The following is a 19,254-nucleotide window of genomic DNA, read 5'->3' as shown; positions in this document are numbered from 1 at the left end:
GTCCCAAAGGGCTTTAGAATTTTAGGTTGTCCTGAACTTTTAATAAAAACCCTTTCAGAAAGGTGTTAATACACTTAAAAGACAAGCAGAGAAGCCCAGTGTATTATATTTAATTGAGGAGACCAAGTATCTAATAATTTTTGAGTCCCTCTTGCCCACCACCGCCACCTTACCAGAAGTAAATTAATTTGATTTTTAAATAAGAGAGGAGGTATCTCTTCTAATTGTTAAAAGTTGTAGCCACATAAGAGACCCAGACCAGAGCCTGGCTTCTCTGTGTTGGAAAACCAGTGAAATGTACTTGCCTCTCCTGCCTGTGATGAGGAAAGAGATCTCATTCCACAGTGATGCCCTGTGACCTGGTAAAGGATTTTGAAAAGGAATTCCTATCCAGATCTCTTTTATTAAAGAAGACTACCTGACATAGAGCTTTGAAAAGGAAATGGGAACATTCTCAGAGTTGCATATTCAGAATAATTTTAAAAGTGTTGTTTTGCATCCTTTTGAAACATGGCCTCACTAAACAGAAGGTGGCAAACTGTGTTTAGGATAGTCCCCATCATTAGTCTTCCTCATTGATTAATCCATGCTAGTTGCCTTTTCCCTCACTTTGGTAGATCTGAAGGACAATTCTTTTTATTATTGTTCAGCTGGAATAATTGCATGCTGCTTTGGGGGAGAATGGAAAGAAAAGTAAAGACAGCGGCTCATTGGGCCATGTGGAGCAGTGATCTTGATGTGTGAATATACCGTCTTGGCATACTACAAAGGACAAGGCAGGAAAGCTGAGAGTTGATAGTTGGGGGAATACCCTGCCTCATGTCCTAGACTGGGCCTAGCAGGAGAATAATTCTCTGATCACACTTTCATAGATGTAAAGACAATAAAAACATTCAGCTTCATTGCATGTCTTCTTTTTTCCATTAGATTCTTTGTTCCATGGCCTTTTATTCAGGGTAAAACTATAGTAAAGACAAGTACTAAGTACTAAGAATGCCGTTTTAGTCTAACAACGCTAAAGCAAATTTCTCAATTAAGTATATTGTGTCTTACTCTAAGTTGTTCTCTTTGTCCCAGAACTTTCTGATGCTCTCCTACTGAACCAAGATAGTTTTTTGGTTGTTCTGAATGGTCTTTTCAAGTACTTCTTTAGTAATTGTTCCCCAAGACAGACATTTTCTAGATTGACAGATCCTCTTAACTTGTTGCTCCAAACGCCAACCTAGCTTTGCAGGTTGACTGGAGAGTTTTTTCTAGGTTAATTATTGTAGTGATTCAGTTGTCTTACTCTCTTTCTTTGAAAATTGTTATCAGCTTGCTTTTTTTGTTATTTTGCTCCTATAGGTTCCAAATAAGTTTCGTTATCCATTCTACTATGAGATGTGTTGGTATGTGTTGGAACGCTATGTATATTGCATAACCAACCGCTCCCACCTAACTAAAGAGTTTCAGAAAGAGTCCCTCAGCATGGGTAAGTGTTCTGCCTGCGTGAACTTTCAAGACACCCTGGAAAACTGAGGGCGAAGCCATACTGTTCCTCAGAAGTTTTTATTTTTTGTCTTTTTACTTATCTGCCCGGAAGTACCAAATTCATTTGTTGCAGTTGAACACTGGTTACAGCTGCTCTCCTACCCAAGTGTCAATTACTAGGCTACATGAAATACTCTGGATCTCATCTTTGTGTGAGTTTGTTAGTCCTTCACTCCTCAAGAAAGTGATCAATTGTCTAATAAGTTTTATTGTACAAAGAATAGTCTTTGGCACAATAAAAACTAGGAATGTATCATAATATCTCTTACTATAGTCTAGGCACTATATACTACATACATTAAGTTACATACTTTTGAGGTAGGTATTTTCATTTTATAAAAGGGGACGTTACGGTTGAAGAAGATTAAAAAACTTGTCTATGATCTTAGTTAATAAGCAGGAAGGTTACAGCTTGAATGAGGCTGGTAAGACTAAAATCTATATTCTTTGTTTCCCTTTCAAGAGAAATATTTTATTGGATAGCAGGATAGTTTCAGTTCTACATTTTTAGGCTGTTCCATGCCTTCAAGTGGAGAGGAGCCAACACTGTGGTCACATGTTTCATGGAATGTTCAATTCAAGCAAGATACTTTTTGCTTTAGCATTTTCCTCTGAGGATAGTTTATAATTCTCATTTGAAAATTTAAAATGCTCATTCAATATGTGAAAGCGAGATAAAGAATTACGTATACAGCTTGATCCTAATTTTGTTTAAAAATACATCTCATATCCATATGCACAGAAAAGATAGAAAGAAAATATATCACACTGTTTTCCAGGGGTTGGGGGATAAAGGATGACTTGTCTCTTTCTTTGTACCTTCCTGTATTTTCTAAATTATTAATTGTAAATGGTATTATTTTAATAATAAAAGACCAGTGAACATTTAAAAATTCTTCTTTCATTAAAACTTTTATTTTCATTTTTTGTTTTATTAGCCATGTTGCTAGGATTTCAATTCCAGTGTTTAATATTATGACCAAAACTTTGAACAAAAACTGCTTTTTTAAAAATTTTTATATTTTTAATTAAATTTATTGGGGTGACATTGGTTAATGACATTATGTAAGTTTCAAGTGTACAATTCTGTAATACATCATCTGTATTATATTGCATTATGTTCTCACCACCCAGAGTCTAGTCTCCTTCCGTCACCAAATATTTGACCCATTTTACTCTCTTCTTTCCCCCCTTACCCCCTTTCCCCTCTGTTAACCACCATGCTGTTGTCTGTGTCTGAGCTTGTTTGTTTGTCCATTTGTTCATCTATTGCTATCTGGTTTATATCCCACATGTGAGTGAAGCCATATGGTTCTTGTCCTTTTCTGACTTATTTCACTTATCATGATAGTCTCAGGATCCAGCCATGTTGTCACAAATGGCAACGTTTCATTCTTTTTTATGGCTGAGTAGTATTCCATTATATATATATACTAGTCTTCTTTATCTAGTCATTCATCGAAGGACACTTAGGTTGTTTCCATGCCTTCGCTACCGTGAATAATGGTGCAGTGAACATAGGGATACATATGTCTTTACGAATAAATGTTTTTAAGTTTTTCAGATAGATACCCAGGGGAGGGATTATTGGGTCATATGATAGCTCAATTCTTAATTTGCAAAACTACTTTTTAAATATATGTGCTTCATGCTGTCTGCTTTTTAAAAAGACAATGAAATCATAACCCCAAATTTAAGTTTGAATTTGAAACTAATTTGCAGTTATTTTCATAGGTGACTTATTTCTAGCACACAAAAACTGGACCTTTCCCAGGCTTTTGAAAATCTAGTTGACCGTTAGCTCAGTTGTCCTGCCAGCTCAGGATCCTATTTTACCTGTACCCAGATTTTCAACAGTGGACATACAGGTTGCAATGAGAAGAGACCATTTTAAAAATGTTACAACTTCATCATTTATAACCTCAAGGCCCCTCCTATGCTACCTATTTCTCTCATTCATCACATGGCCAGGTGACCTGTTCTTATTGCATTTTTTTCTTTATACTGGCAGATTTAGAGTTAAATGGATTGGAATCTGGAAATGGGGATGAAGAAGCAGTGGATCGAGAACCCCGGCGCTTGAGCAGTAGGCGTTCCGTCCTCACTAGCCCTGTAGCCAATGGGGTCAACCTGGATTATGATGGACTAGGCAAAACCTGCCGAAGTCTTCCAAGTCTGAAGAAAAGCTTGTCTGGAGACTCATCATCTGACTCTAGTCGGGGCTCCCACAATGGCCAAGTATGGGATCCCCAGTGTAGTCCCCGAAAGGACAGGCAGGTGCATCTGACCCATTTTGAGCTCGAAGGCCTTCGCTGCCTCGTAGATAAGTTGGAGTCGCTGCCACTGCACAAGAAATGTGTCCCTACAGGGATAGAAGACGAAGATGCTCTCATTGCTGATGTAAAGGTAAGAGTTGTTTATGTTCTGTAACGGCTACTGGTCTGGCTAGGGCAGTCAATTTCTTGATTCCAAGAGAGAGAGAACAGAAGTTTGGGATAATTTCTGGTTCAACCAGAGAGAAGTTAACATGTGCATGTGTATGTTTGTACTGCACGGTGTTTCTATTCGTAGAATAAAGTGAGGTCCCTGTTATGAAAATACTAACATCTGTATCTTTAGTTAGGACTTAAATTTGGTTTTAAAAAAACAGATTTCAGGCTGACCCTAAGTGTAAACTTAAGGTACCTTCAAATAAAGGAGCCTGTTTCAGAACAAAAGTGGCCAATAACAATCTCTAGCCATCTCACCCCAAGAGAAGAAAGAAATTGTTCATGGGTTATATAAAGTAGGTTTAGCGTATTTAGTTTCAAATTTATCTAGTATTAAGACACAAATATATTGGGGCAACTTCTGAGAAAAGTCATTTTAAACATAATGCATCCTATTGCTACGTCAGGCTTCTTTATGTTATATATGCTTTTTCTTTTTCAAGAGGTCTCTCAGTATTAGTAATCTTCAAAGCCTTTCCCACCCTTCATATATTGGTCTCAAAGAAATGAGTTTATTTTTAAGGAATCCAGATTTGAGCTGTCTGAACTGGGAGTACTTTTAATTCTTTTCTTATATGTAACCATTAATATGAACATACACCAAAAAGTGTCAAGCTGGAAATGGAAATAACAATTTTCTTTTTAAATCAGTATCTAGAACTATGTTTTGGGTGCAGGGTGTGGGTATGTGTATTAGAAAGCTAGTTCATAATTTGTAACAAGTGTTATTTTTAAAACCTGTCATATAGGTTATTTTAAGCCACAGAAGAATATATAGGGAATAATTATATATGTGACCTCAAGGAAGATGGGCTAAATATCTCATAGATTTTTTTTTCCATCCCTGATTCCTAATGCAAGGTTTTCCTTGGTCACCACTAACCAGCTGAGGTGCTCCCTACTTTCTGCCAGCCACCTCAGGAAAGAATTCCAAATAGGACCTGAACTTTTTTTTTTTTTTTAATGATTGACATTTTCGTTATATCTTATCGCTTACACATCAGTGAAATGGTAAAAATTAGGTTAAAAGGAGTCTAACCTGGTGAGGTTGGTTCTCTCCAGTAGTGATAGAAGCTGGGCAGTTGGTTTTATAGTTTGGTTTCATAAGGTTTATTCTAGAAGAGAGGCAAGTGGTGTCATTATGGCTTGTCTTTAGGAGGACATGACAAAGTTCTAGGTAGGTGTGGTCCTGTTTCTATAATGATTAATGCACAGCAGAACAAACTCAGCCATGCTTTTCCACACTTACAAACTAGATCCCAGACTCACTTCCCACCTTCGAGTGAACAAAGAACATTTAGATTTTTTTCTTTTTCATTGTGATAAGACACATGTAATTATATTTTCCTGAGAATCCGAAGTAACATCTTTCTTTTTCTACAGAAGTTTACTACAGAAATTTGTTTCTTTTCCTTTTCTTTCTTTCTTTTTTATGTAGCTGTTTCGTCACAGATGCATGTGGGAAACATTAAATTATCACTTGGGTTAATTAAAGTATATAATTGCCCTTAGGAACTCTAAGAAAAACTGAGTTTATATCTCATTAACATTCTTTTGGTTTGGTATCTGCATTTCTAATTCATGAAAAAGAAAATTTTTTTTCAGTCCTAAGGTGAAACTATAAGATGGATTTGACTCCATTGAATCCAGTTGTAGGAAACCATATTGTAATCCACTGAAGTGTCATGATAGAAATATGCAAACTCCCTTAACTAAAGTAGTTATTAAGGATGTTTGAGGAAGCAGAATGGTAAGGGAAAATGTAGAAAGATTTTGAGCCAAATATTAAGCAGAGTAAAAGGAGGCAGCAAGAGGAATGAAAGTGTGTAGAGAAAGCATCCTTGTGTTTATCAGGAATCATGAAAAACATGGCTGCCCTCACTGGCTAAAATAAAGTGGCATAGAGACTAGAGCCTGAGGAACAAGTGGCCAGTGGGATGACTTCATAGGCTGACAGTGATTGAATTGTCCCTGCAGAGGCTTGTCCACACCTTCTCTTGTTTACCCAAAACCTTCGTCAAAATGCAGCTGATGTATCTGAAGACAACAGATTTAGATCCTAGCTCTGCAGGTAGTTTCACTTAAGATCAAATGGACTAATTAATTATTCCTACATTTCACTAGCTAAATTTAATCTGAGCTTCAGATAAGAGTGAGTTTAGAGCTTGAAACCTTTGAGAATTTGAGCATCCCCCAAAGGAAAAAAGCATTGAAGTGGGTAGGTGCCGAATCACTGCAAAGCTGGAGACTGCAGTGCTAGGGAACTTAGTGTTTGTAGCATAGGAGGCTACACTGCAGTGGAGGACGAAAGCAGGCGTAGATTACCTTTCCTCCAGAGACAAGAATTGTTTCTTGTAGCTCTCACAAATAACTGGCAGATGAGAGGAAAAGTGGTGAGATGAGATATTCGTAATTACATATTCTCTGGAAGAAAAGTCAATTTTAGTGATGTGGTAAAAGGGCTTTGAGGATTTTAAAACGTTAAGTTCTACAGTGTTGAAGAAGGAATCATAGAATATAGAGTTGGAAGGGGATTAGATGAAAAATGGGGCATTAAAATGTGAGACTTATTGGTAAAGTTCAGGGGAAAGTAATCAGTATGCATAAAGTCCTGGTTAGGAGGAGTGTGGGTAACCTCGAACCCTAAAAGTAGACTAAAGGTAGACTAAAGGAGTTCTCTCCTACTGTGAGATATTCTCCTGTTTCTAAAATTGAGAAATCGTGTACTTTGATAGAAGTTGAATAAAGAGGCAGAAACCTGGAGTGTAGTAAGTATGTACAGTCTCACTGATGGAAGAGAAAGAGTCTCTGTTTGTATGTGCATTGGGGGGAGGGGGAGGTCGGAGGAGGGCACATCAACTGGGTCACCACAGGGTGGTGGGAGTCAGCTGGAAGACTGAGTTTTTAACCAGACTTAATTATTTTATGTTATTTTGGTAATCAAAGAAATCTTAATATATGTACGTATGTAAAAAGAAGCTTTTAGCCTACCAGTATATTTGGTTGCCCAACTCCTTAATGAAACAAATTCAGTATGGTTGAATATTTTTCTACTTTCTCGTTTGCTCTAAAACATTTTGATAAGCTTAGCAAACATGGGACTTTGAGGCAAGAGACCAGACCGATGAAAGCCTGTTTTCTCCTCTATAAAATAACGTCTACTTTAGTGGTGCTGTTGTGCAAATTAATGATACTGTCATTAAAGTACTTAAAGAGCAATCTCATTGTTACAGAAAAATTTTGGTGTTGCCAATCTGTGAAATTCATTTATTCCACTCTGTGAATGATGTCTGCATACTCTGTATTAGGAAGCAGGCTTTGTGTTGGGGTAAATGTGCCAACAGGCCATAGGCTAAGCCCTGAAGGGGCTTACAGACCATTGGTGGAGTAGGCATTTAAGTGGGCTAAGAAAGTAAGTGCTATATATACGACAAACTGTTGAATTGTCTACTTGAAATTTATTTGGTTTTATTAATCAGCGTCACCCCAATCATTTTTAATAAAAAGAAAGTAACTGCATTCTAGGTTTACAGGCACTGGGCCTAACAGAGGGGGCACTGAGCGCACTGAACAGGGGGCGAGTGGTAGATTCTGTCTTGAGGGAAGGAGGTGCCAGTCTTCTTAATTCACCAGCTAATAAGCTTTCCCGTTAGATGATACAGTTTGATTACTACAACATTATAGAAATGGTAAAAGCTCTCGATTCATGAATTTGAAAATTGTTTTTTATGGTGCAGTAGGCCGCTGCTGCTCTGATCTAACATTTTATTTTGTAATTATGATCTAAAAATTTATACTAGATTCCATCCCAGGAGTCTTATGAGACCGAAGCAGAGAGTTATGGTTGCAAATAAATACAGAAGAACTAATCGGAAATTTCCTTCATCTGACGCTAATAAAGAGAAGAGCTGGTAGAGAGGACCCAGTATAATTAGATCTTAATCCATTAAGCCAATTACAGGTTGGAGGGGGACGGGATGGGGGCAGAGCAACCTGTATAAATAAAGCTTCATTTGCAGTTTTTACTGACAAGATATTTGTAATAATTCACACATTCTTACTGAGTAGAAAGTTTTAAATTTAACTCAGCTACAAGGCATAGAGGTTAGGTTAAAATAGATTTAGTTCTTTAAAATGTTTTCATTATATTCCTATATTATGTAATATCATGTTCTTACTAATTCTGATCTTTGTTGCTTTTTATTCTAAATTAATAGGAGGGGAAAAAAATAGGCCTCGTTTAATTTGTGATTTGGAAGCTTACCTGGAGTGAGTTTCCTAAGTGCCCTGTCTGGTTTTGTCCCTTCCTAGTGGCCTCTAGAATTTGTACTTGCTACAATTTGAACTTGTATTTTGTTTCAGAGTAACATTTTTTTCTTAAGTATCTAAAATAAGTATTTTCTAAGAAGACCTCTCACACTGTTAAAGGAATGTTTTTTTCACACATAATAGGCTGATTGCCCTGAGTCTCTTTGAGTCTTAAAGAGCAAAGGAGAGGTTTAGGATTAGAATGGCCATATAAACATTTCTAGGAAAGAGCTCCACCTAAGAACACAGAAGTCCCTCCTTGGTAAACTATTGTAAAAATTAAAGAGTGAAGCCCCAGGCCCCAGAAAGCCTATTAGGCTACTGACTGTGCACTAGAAACACTATAACAACTGCCCTGGAAGTGAATAATGTTCCTAGTGGTGAGAGCTGGGTTCTTAGTGGCCCAAGATGTTTTTTTTTCCAAAGCAACTTCTGTAATTTCCAAAAGAGCCAAGTTACATTGGCGAGAGCCTAAAAATTATATAAATCTGAACCCAAAATACGGTCTACTGTAGCCTGAGAGAGTGCTTGTTCAGAGCTTCGCCCTGGCTGTGGCTTGTGCGTGGAGAGTGGGTGACGCACGTCCTTCGAGTGGCTGTCAGAAATAGCGTCAAGGTGTCTGACAGGATGCAGGGCTGCCTGCTTCATCTAGGGAATATCAGTGAGGCTGGCCAAACTAACCACTAGACCAGGAAGTGTGCAGGAGTGCCAGTGTCCTGAGGGTGGGGTGATCTGAGAGCAGAGTCAGCCTGTAATACAGGTCCCAGGAGAGCGGCAGATGTGTGTTCCCTGGCTCCCTGCGCCTGGTCCCATGGCCGGAGAGTAGAGGTCGCACTTCAGTTAGTTTCACTTGGTCACGGTCACCACGGAACTGCTGGAAGAGTCGCCCAGGCATGTCTCTTACGTGGCGTGGCGGATCTCCCAGTCATAGCCAGAGGCAGGCATCTGTTCTAGAAGTTGTTGATGTTAAACAGACATATTGTATTGACTATCTCAATATTGGTTGGAACGTGTCATTGCTGAAGGTTTTTCTGGAAACTTGTCTGCTGGTTCTGGATTCTGGGTGGGGAGAGCGGCCCAGAGGGCAGGTGAGGCAGAAGGATACTGCCGAGGGACTCTGCCCACGCCTAGCTCCTCTACAGAGGCCGAACTTCGGGCCACTCGGGCCACTCGGAGGGGGGGGGGAGAGTCCCGTGTGTGCAGTCAGAGCGCACTGGCGTCATCAGCAGTTAGAGGTCCCTAACAATAAGCAGTGACCCCGAAGGGAAGGGTGTGGACCGAGACAAGGACAAATGTGGGACTAGATGCCGAATGGGTTAAAGCCTTCCCTCCCTCCGGCTGGCTGCTGGCGCCTGCCAGCAGCGCCCTCGGGCCGGCGGGCTCTCCTATTGCGGTGGCGGCGGGGCGCGGCCGTTCGCTTCGGCAGGCTCTCCTCCAATGGCCTGGGAGAGAGTGCTGGCAGAACACACCCCTCGCGACGCTGCCGCAGGCCGCCTGGGCCCTCTGCCGGCTGGCTCGCTCGGCTCCCCCTCCTGCCATCTTCCGTTGCAAAGCATTTCTGGGAGCTGCATGTGGGTGACGCAGCAGCATTGTTCGCAGGCACAGGAAGCCGCGGCTGAGCTGAAAGGCTCGAGAAGGAGCTCAGAGTGCTGCATGCTGCTCCTTCCGAGTAGCTTGGACCGCCTGCCTTATGTCCTCTGGGAGATTCCGAAATCTTCACGTAAACCGGGATTTTCCTAGAGGCAGAAAACCTAACTCCTTCAGCACAACTTCCAATACAGAAAACAAAACAAAGACGCTGGGGAAACTTCAACCAAGAGCCTCGGCAGCTCCCAAGCAACGAGAAACGCAAGGTCAGGCGGGCGGGCGGGCAGCAAACCCTTTCTGGTGCGGGATGTGTGTAACTGTGGGGACTTTGTCTCGGTGAAGAAGCGGAAGGACTGCCTGCCAGGCGAGTCTAGGACAATGCTTAGGTTACTTCGTGTTGGCGTGTTGACGGAGCCGGCGTTGCACTTGTCCCCTCGCCTAGGATATGGTTTTGAATCGGGTCTCTTGGCTTTGGGGAATCTTCCCCCTTCTCTGCCCAGACACCCGCTGGTCTCTTCCTCTTCCTGTGCAGTGTGGGGTGTGGGCTTGTGTTTGAATGTTCTCCCAAAGCCAGGACCCTAGTTAGGCGTTAGCCTTTCCGCACTCCACCCCCGCTCCCTGTCCCAAACCCCCTCTGGTGAAGGGTGGCGGCTTCTTTATAAGGTTTCTTAAAGGTAAAGGGCCTCTGCTGGAGTCTGCCTTTTTTTGATGAAAGCAGGGCATGCTTAGTTGTGGCCCCGGCAAAATAAGGCTCAGAAGGCAGTCTGCATTTCCCTCCACACCCACACAGACCCCAGTGACTGAGTCTGTATGTGTGAACAGCTGCCCCCCCCCCTACCCCACGCAGACACAGTTTCTCCACCTACCCTCCTTCCCTGTCCCCCACAAAAATCTTGCCGGTGGAACTAGACTGCTTTTGGTGGATAGTTAGGTTCCTTTTCTACTCTTAAGCAGTCGCAGATCTTACTGTGCAGTCTGTTTTGCTGAAAGTGGAAAGTCCCTGTTTGTGGACAGCTCACTGCTCTCAGGCAGAGGAAATGGGCAGAGTCCTACTCCTCAGCAGTGCGAAGCGGGGGGAGGGGAGCCGTGCGCTCCCTAGCACACGTTTTGAATGGACCTGAATTTTTCACCCTCGGGAGATTAGAGCCTCTACCAGAGCCTTGTCCCGCATGGCACCACTCTCTGCCTCCTTACCCCCACGCGGTGTGGTGCTAACTGGAGGCTCCAGAATAGGATGCCATAGCAACTCAAAAGTAAATAAAATGACTGCAAATGAAAGCAGCTTGGGCGGGGAGGAGGAGAGGCATCTGGAGCTTTGGCACGGCGGATCTTCATGGAGGAACTTCATGGGTATGAGTTAAAGGGTCTTTCTCAGGTTCAACTCTGGGATTTGGATCGTGATCCTTAGGTTCCAAGACGAAAATGCTTGGTAGGAAAATGTCTCAGGCTCCAAAAAGTCCTGGTCTCTAGGCACATAGCCCATAGGATTATGAGAATGATTATTAAAGATGGCCCAAGCATGCTGACCTGTCCAGAATCAAAGTTTAGTTTTCTCTGAAACAGTTAATATTCAGTACTCACCTAGAAATTGTATAGCTTGTCTTCTGGATTCGTGTTCTTTTGCTGATGCTATTGCTCTAGGGCTTATGAGGTCAGAGGAAGAGGAATTTCATTGAGCTAGGTTTGGGATTTAGAAATTTCTGCCTAAAACAAAAGGTTTGTTTCAAAATAACACTCAACCAGTGTGAGTGTGATTCACTTAAGTGGCAGTTTCTTACTGTTACTTATTGTTCCTTAAGTCGTTCAAACTAGATTGGTTAAAGCCATGAGAACTATTGCCCCTGAGATCATTCCTGCCCTATTTATGGGAATAAAGGCAAATAATTGACAGTGGGGGAAGGGGGATTGATTGATTGATTGATTGAGATTGAGATTTCTGTGAACAGCCCTGGATTGAATCAGACGTGAAGGCTCTGCTCTTCATACTATTAATTCAGTATTAACCAGTCTTTTTTTTTTTTTCCATTTTGCTGACATCTGCAAAATGAAGGCAATATTTACTACCTAATATATTAACTGGTATAGAAAAGTAAAGGAGCAAAATAAAGTTTTGTCATATGTAGAACTGTGACAAGTAACACTTGACACTTTCAGTGAAAGTGTCAACAGTACAGTGAGTATACAAGTAAGGGGTTGGGAGCAAAGGTCAATTGAAAGTCTTGAGAGTATTGCCCTAGTCTGAGTTTTCTCTTTCATTCCTATTTACTTGTTTTGCAGTGGGTCTGTATATGAAGCAGAAATACAAACAGTTGCTGGCCTGCCCTTCCCCTTGGTGCTTGTGGGGGCTGAGGCTAAGTCTGGATGCTGCTGGGAGTGGTTGACTCTTTGTTCACTGTGCCCTGCTTTCCCCTTCTCTTTTCTCCTATCCTACCCTTAGATTTTGCTGGAGGAGCTTGCCAACAGCGATCCCAAGTTAGCCCTCACTGGAGTCCCTATAGTACAGTGGCCAAAAAGGGATAAGGTAAGAAACTATTCTTGATCTTCAGGTTCTGAAGCATTTTGCTGTCTGACCATTACCATTCCAGAAAGTAAAAGCAGGGTAATTGGCTATCTCTGGGCATGACTCTCGTAACAGAACTACCAAACCTGTCTTCAGGTATGTATTTGTTCACCAGAATCGATCAGTTCCTATCCTTCTGGCCCAGTGACTCAATTATTTTCACAGATATGATTTAAAATTAGAACAATTACGTATATAATTTAAAGGCCAGAGTGTTTCTGTGTTGGAGTGAGGCCATACTCTCAAGTTTCTCCTTAATTGGGACTTTTCAGTATCGAATTGAAAAGAGAAAAATGGAATTACCCATTAGCTAACAAACAATCGGTTATAAATTTTTATGCCTCTTCGGTTAGGTCCTGCATCATTTCTTCCCATATTGTTTTTTTCAAGATTATTAAACAAAAGTAAGTGATAGCATTCTGATCCTGATCCTGGGTCTGGAAGGTAAATTGGGCCCTTCTTTGCTGTTCCCAGAATAGGAACTTTCAGGACCATCACATTCCAGGAGTATTTAGGCAGCATATAAAGGTGTGCAGCTGAAAGATGTCCTTAAAGAATCACTTCTCCTTTCTAGGGGCAGGAGTCCCACTTGGCCTCTGCTTGGCCATACGGGACTGTCTCAAAACAATTTGGGGCATCGGCTACGTCCCAGGTTGTATGCTTGGATTCAGAGTTAATAAAGACATGAACAAGGCCCATCTCCTCTCACGCAGTGAATTGTCTTCTTTAGGAGCATATTCTTAGTAGTAATACTCAGGATAAGGAAACACGAAAGGGCCCCTGGAGTGACTGGTACGTAGAAAGCTTCAGGAAGGGGCAAATCTTACAGCTCAGCAGAGTGAGAGGGATATGGCTGAAATAGTAGCCTGAAGGAGTTGGCAAACTTATTCTGTAAAGGTAATCTGTAGATATTTATTACATTTATGTAGATAATAAATGTAAAAAATAAAGGTAGTATTTTAGCATTCGCAGGCTATATAGTCTCCGTCGCAGCTTCTCAATTCTGCCATTACACATGAAAGCAGCCATGGTCGTGTTCCAGTAAAATTTATTTACAAAAGACAGGCGGCAGGCGGATTTGCCCACAGAACAGTGTTTGCCAAGTCATGTAATCTTCTACCCTCTCCAGTCCTTAAAGCTACCTGATACATTTGACCTCACTGCTTTCTCTTTCCAGCTTAAATTCCCCGCCAGGCCAAAGGTGCGGGTTCCTACCATCCCCATCACAAAGCCTCACACTATGAAACCAGCTCCACGGTTAACACCTGTGAGGCCAGCTGCTGCCTCCCCCATAGTGTCAGGAGCCAGGCGGAGACGAGTACGATGTCGAAAATGCAAAGCCTGTGTGCAAGGAGAGTGTGGTGTTTGCCACTACTGCAGGGACATGAAGAAGTTTGGGGGCCCTGGTCGCATGAAGCAGTCCTGTGTCCTCCGGCAGTGCTTGGCAGTGAGTGATCTGCTGGGTAAAGAATTTGGGGAGGGGCATTGGTGCCAAAGGGACTAAAATGCACATAGTGGAGAGTTATAGAGACTTCAGATTTGGAAGGAAAAAGTTATGCTCTCTTTTTGGCTTTCTTTGTTTTGTCCCTTTTCTCTCTGAGTCCAAACGGAATGTATCTAGAACTAAAAATCAGTCAATATACTCTTTCAGCCTTATCCAATATTCAAATGAGAGACTAGCATTTGAAGAGCAAATCACTACCATCTGTCCCCTCTTTAAGTGGATTAGAAAGGAAGGACCTGTGAGACCAAGGACAGGCTGACTGAAGATAAACTGATCTCTGTTGGTCTCTGACTACTTGATTCTCCCCATCTTCTTCTCAGCCGTTTTCCCACCTGCGAGTTTACTAGAGAGCCAGATCGCCCACGTTAGGAATAGGGAAGCAGAAATGACAAGGGTCTAAGTCTTTTTTTTCGGTTTCTTTCTTTGTCCCCTTATAGCCTAGACTGCCTCACTCAGTCACGTGTTCCCTCTGTGGAGAAGTGGATCAAAATGAGGAGACACAGGATTTTGAGAAGAAACTCATGGAATGCTGTATCTGCAATGAGATTGTTCACCCTGGCTGCCTCCAGGTGAGGAGAGGTCTCAGCTGACAGAGTTTCTGAAGATACTGAGTGGAGCAGAGGAGACTGGGATATATGGCACCAGAGGAAGTCCAGACCTCAGCCTCAGAGGTTGAGTCTACTCTTGGTTCCAAGTGTGTTCAGAATCTCCGCAAGTCATTCTAACATGCAGTTGGGGTGGAGAAAAACTGTTTTACATGCATTCTCTTGTTTAATCTTCAAGACAACCCTGTGAAGTGGGTCTGCTCCATTTTTTCATATTTATTTAAATCTAAAGAACACTGGTGCTGGTACTTTTCTTGGTCAGTTATGACTGCCACCTGGCTGACAGTGGTTATAAGACACTGTAAATTGTGAGAGGCAGCCCAATTTCAGAAAGGTTCAAATGTGAAAAATACACATCTTAGAATCTATAAAATAGGATATTAGCTCTACGATGATGGTAATGGTCAATACAAAGCATTTAACTATATGCCAGACATTTTTCTAAACACTTTACATAATATATTATTTATTCTTCACCACAACCCTGTATGATGGGTATTGTTATTTATCTTCACTTTGCATTGTTAACACTGAGTCTCAGAGACCAGATCACTAGTCTCTGAACCCAAGCAGTCATAAGTACTACGCCACACTGTCAAGATCAGGTCTGGCACTATTCCTCTGTGTTCACTTCCTTTTGCATAGTGGCATGTGACCCTCAGGAGAATATATGTATCAGGACAAGAGACCCCAGATTGGCCCGGACTCTTAGGAATCACCTCATGGAGCCTCACTTTAATCAAGTAACCGAGAGTGAGGGTGGCCGGTTTTCCAGTGGCTGGAGTGGAGCCAAATGGCTCTCGCTTTTTCTCGTGTGGACCATTGCGTTTAGGAATGGGTAACTCTTCCAGGCTCTTTCCAACCATGTGGCTACATTACTGATAAAGGAGGCTTAAGAAACAGGCTTTTTTTTTTTTTTTTTTTTTTGGGAAATTTTTCACTAGCAACTCGAGGGTCTCGCTTTTTCTCGTGTGGACCATTGCGTTTAGGAATGGGTAACTCTTCCAGGCTCTTTCCAACCATGTGGCTACATTACTGATAAAGGAGGCTTAAGAAACAGGCTTTTTTTTTTTTTTTTTTTTTTAATGAGACAGATTTTTAACATCCCTGTCTGCCTATAGATGGATGGAGAGGGGTTGCTTAACGAAGAATTGCCAAATTGCTGGGAGTGTCCAAAGTGCTACCAGGAGGAGAGCTCAGAGAAAGCCCAGGTAAGGGAACTTTACTTAGACTTGCACTGTGAGAAGAAAGGGAGCATCAGGCTTAGGAGGTTACTGTATGTTTGCCTTTGCAGTTGTAATCAGATGGTTTTTCTGACCCAGGGATATTATTTATTATTTTGTTTGGCATCTTTTTTTTCTTTGGTTTTTTGTCGTCTTGTTGGGTTTTTTTTTAGCTTTTAATGTTTGGGTTTTCGTATTGACTGTCATTCCACTTGGGGTCTACAAGTTGCTAAGGTCACTTTACACCGTGTGGCCCTAGAAAAGAGGAACCACAGCTAGGCTGCTGGAGCGAGGACAGGAGGAGAACAGGGCTGCTCCTGCAGAATGAAACTCCAGGGGAGGCAGTGACCTGAGGCAGCTGGTAAATACAGTGGTGTACTGGAGTTTCCAGTTAAGCAGGTTCACATTTTTGTCTCTTCACCTTTGTGCCTCATAGAAGGCCCTGCCCATTTGCCCAAATGTGTCCTACAGAAGCAGCACCTCCCCCAGAGGAGACCAGTCCTATGACCTTGGCCCTGAGCAGCTGCGGTTGCTGGCCCAGTGGTCACCAGTAATGTCAGAGGGCCAAAAGGACTCTGGTTACACAGGCTGGCTAGGCAAGACCTGCTAAGGGCACATACAGAGGAGGCAGCTGGCCTAAGTGTCAGTCATCCAGGCCCCAGTGGTCTTCAGGTGTCCCATGTAGGAAGAAAGACGTTTCTTGGTCTTCTTTCTATTTCTTTCCCCTTGGGCAATGACTTAGTTGAATTTTTAGTCTAAATATATTTGAGGGCAAGGATTTCTAGAGTTGACTTAGTGTTAAAGTTCTCTTTATTGCAAGTCATTATACTAGTAGGTTTTACATTTGTCTTCACTGGTGGTGGTGGCCACTTGCTTCCCTGCTATAGCAGATGGGTTGGCAGGCGCTGCATTTTAGTTTTCCCTTCTAATGCACTGAGAAAGCCAGCACCTAAGAGGTGGTCATTCTCTTCCACCCATAGTGATCTAAGAATGTAAGGAAAAAAGGGAGTAAGATTGTTGCTTAGGAACAGAAATGTCTCCTTAAGGAAAATCAACTGCTCTGGTACCTCATAGGACACATCGATTAGGCTTCATCGCAACATAGCCATGGCGGGCTCCAGGAAGAGACAGGGGACTGGCAAGCACAAGTGCATAGGATGAGGTTGTGGTCCTTTGTAGAAGGTTGACTTCACCAAACCTCAATTCCTCATTTTCATCCTGAGCAGATTCTTCTGGGAAGAGCGCAGTTTCTCACGGAGGTTCTCATTCTCTGCTGTATCTCATTTGTAGTTGGTTTCTAGGGAGACGGTGGGGTGCTGAGTGGAAGCAGCAGCCTGGTAGAGGTGAGCTCAGCCCTGGTGGAGCCGGAGGTCCGCGGCATTCGCTGCTGTCGGGTTCCGGGTCTCAGTGCAAACGGGCTGTGTCGGCGGCTCTCCTCTCACTCCCAGCATCTCTTTCTTCCACCAGAAGCATGTCTTGGTGCTCTCCCCTCATAGGAAAACAGTGATCTGTCTCTCCGGTCCCCAGAGAGCAACAGAGAGGCTCACCGTGTAGATTTAGAGCGTTCTGAAGAAAGGAGACACTGACGCTTTTGGGGCCTGTTTTACAGAAGCGGAAGATGGAAGAGAGTGACGAAGAAGCCGTGCAAGCCAAAGTCCTGCGGCCCCTGCGGAGCTGCGACGAGCCCCTCACGCCCCCGCCTCACTCACCCACTTCCATGCTACAGCTCATCCATGACCCGGTTTCCCCCCGGGGTATGGTGACTCGGTCATCCCCTGGGGCTGGCCCCAGCGACCACCACAGTGCCAGCCGCGATGAGCGCTTCAAACGGCGGCAGTTGCTGCGGCTGCAGGCCACAGAGCGCACCATGGTACGGGAAAAGGAGAACAACCCCAGCGGCAAAAAGGAGCTGTCTGAAGTTGAGAAAGCCAAGATCCGGGGATCGTACCTCACTGTCACGCTGCAGAGGCCCACCAAAGAGCTCCACGGGACATCCATTGTGCCCAAGCTGCAGGCCATCACGGCCTCCTCTGCCAACCTTCGCCATTCCCCCCGCGTGCTAGTGCAGCACTGCCCAGCCCGAACCCCCCAGCGTGGGGATGAGGAGGGGCTGGGGGGAGAGGAGGAGGAAGAGGAGGAGGAGGAGGAGGAAGATGACAGTGCAGAGGAGGGGGGTGCAGCCAGGCTGAATGGCCGGGGCAGTTGGGCTCAGGATGGAGACGAAAGCTGGATGCAGCGGGAGGTCTGGATGTCTGTCTTCCGCTACCTCAGCCGCAGAGAACTTTGTGAATGTATGCGAGTGTGCAAGACGTGGTATAAATGGTGAGCAGGGATACAGGGATCAGGAGTAGGGGTACGGGAGTAGGTGGCAGGTTTTCCTTATGAAAAGAGCATGCGTCTTGGCATCTGGAGGCTTGTCGGGTCCTAAAGGATTGAATCAACCTAGTCTGTTCCCCAGACTGGGATCCTGTTTAAGTTGTGGCCAGTTGTGCCTGGGTCATGAGGGAAATTTGGCCTTTTGCCTCATCTCCCTGCCTCATACTTGCCCATCTCTTTATTGGGTGTAGGAAACTGATTTGGGGGATGGATTTATATAGTTCATCCTAAAACTTTAGAGTCATAAGTTTCTTCCCAAGTCAGCTGAACTCGTCCTCATTTGTCGAGAGCCTCTGATGTGCCAGCCCCTGCTCTATCTAATGGGAGAGGTGGACATGCTTTTCAAAAAATTTGAAGGTGCTCACGATTTTTTTGTTTTAATTCTCATTCCCCAAACCTGGACCAGAATTGCTTTCTCCAGCAAGCAGGATCCAGTTTTAAAGCTTCCTGAGACTTAGTTATCCTTAACGAGATCTACCATTTCTTTTCAAGTTAAATATTAAGACACTTAAGGGGAAAAAAAAAATCCCTAGAGATGATGAACAGATTTCCATAAGGTATTGCTTTTTCTTAAGCTCCTGGACCCTAGGACATATCCTTTAGATCTGGGTCAAACCCTATTTACAGTAATTCTCAAAGTATAATGCCCGAACCAGTGGCATCACCTGGGACCTTGTTAGAAATGCAGGTTCTCAGGGCCCATCTCAGACCTCTCCTGAATCAGAACCCCTGGGGGGTGGAACCAGGCAGTCTGTTTTTAACAGTTCTCCAGGGGATTCTGATAACAAAGTTTGAGATGCACTGCTCTTATTATTGTAAGCAAGCAGCTTGTTTCTGTTATAGAAGTTTCTTTCATGTACCATTGGTGAAATATTTTCAGTCTTTAAAGAAAGATCCGTTCTTCATAAACATGAGTTTATTTCCCAAATCTGAATTAATATGTGATCTATCCAAGTTCTAATATTTCTCTTTATAGGGCTAGTAGGCCTGCCTGACTCTGTCCCTCGGTTTCCAGGCCAAACCACATAAGACGCCCGTTATGTGTCGTCTCCTCTTCTGCCAGCCAGACTCT

At 43.1% G+C, this 19,254-nt stretch overlaps 1 protein-coding gene across 3 annotated transcripts in view; it reads left to right on the top strand.

The window, feature by feature from the left end:
- KDM2A (lysine demethylase 2A) overlaps nucleotides 1–19,254 on the top strand; it is an 89,262-nt gene that overhangs the window by 65,259 nt on the left and 4,749 nt on the right. For all 3 annotated transcript variants that reach the window (XM_006911034.2, XM_025046385.1, XM_025046386.1), the window contains exons 11-17: nucleotides 1,345–1,471; nucleotides 3,542–3,936; nucleotides 12,352–12,435; nucleotides 13,652–13,921; nucleotides 14,416–14,547; nucleotides 15,705–15,794; nucleotides 17,416–18,128. In XM_006911034.2, the coding sequence (XP_006911096.1) occupies nucleotides 1,345–1,471; nucleotides 3,542–3,936; nucleotides 12,352–12,435; nucleotides 13,652–13,921; nucleotides 14,416–14,547; nucleotides 15,705–15,794; nucleotides 17,416–18,128 (1,811 nt within the window). The remainder of the gene's footprint in view (nucleotides 1–1,344; nucleotides 1,472–3,541; nucleotides 3,937–12,351; nucleotides 12,436–13,651; nucleotides 13,922–14,415; nucleotides 14,548–15,704; nucleotides 15,795–17,415; nucleotides 18,129–19,254) is intronic.

This window comes from Pteropus alecto, unplaced genomic scaffold (assembly GCF_000325575.1).
Source record: "Pteropus alecto unplaced genomic scaffold, ASM32557v1 scaffold43, whole genome shotgun sequence".
Taxonomy (NCBI): Eukaryota; Metazoa; Chordata; class Mammalia; order Chiroptera; family Pteropodidae; genus Pteropus; species Pteropus alecto.
Note: the sequence above shows the minus strand (reverse complement) of the source record. Positions and strands in the feature narration are given on the sequence as shown.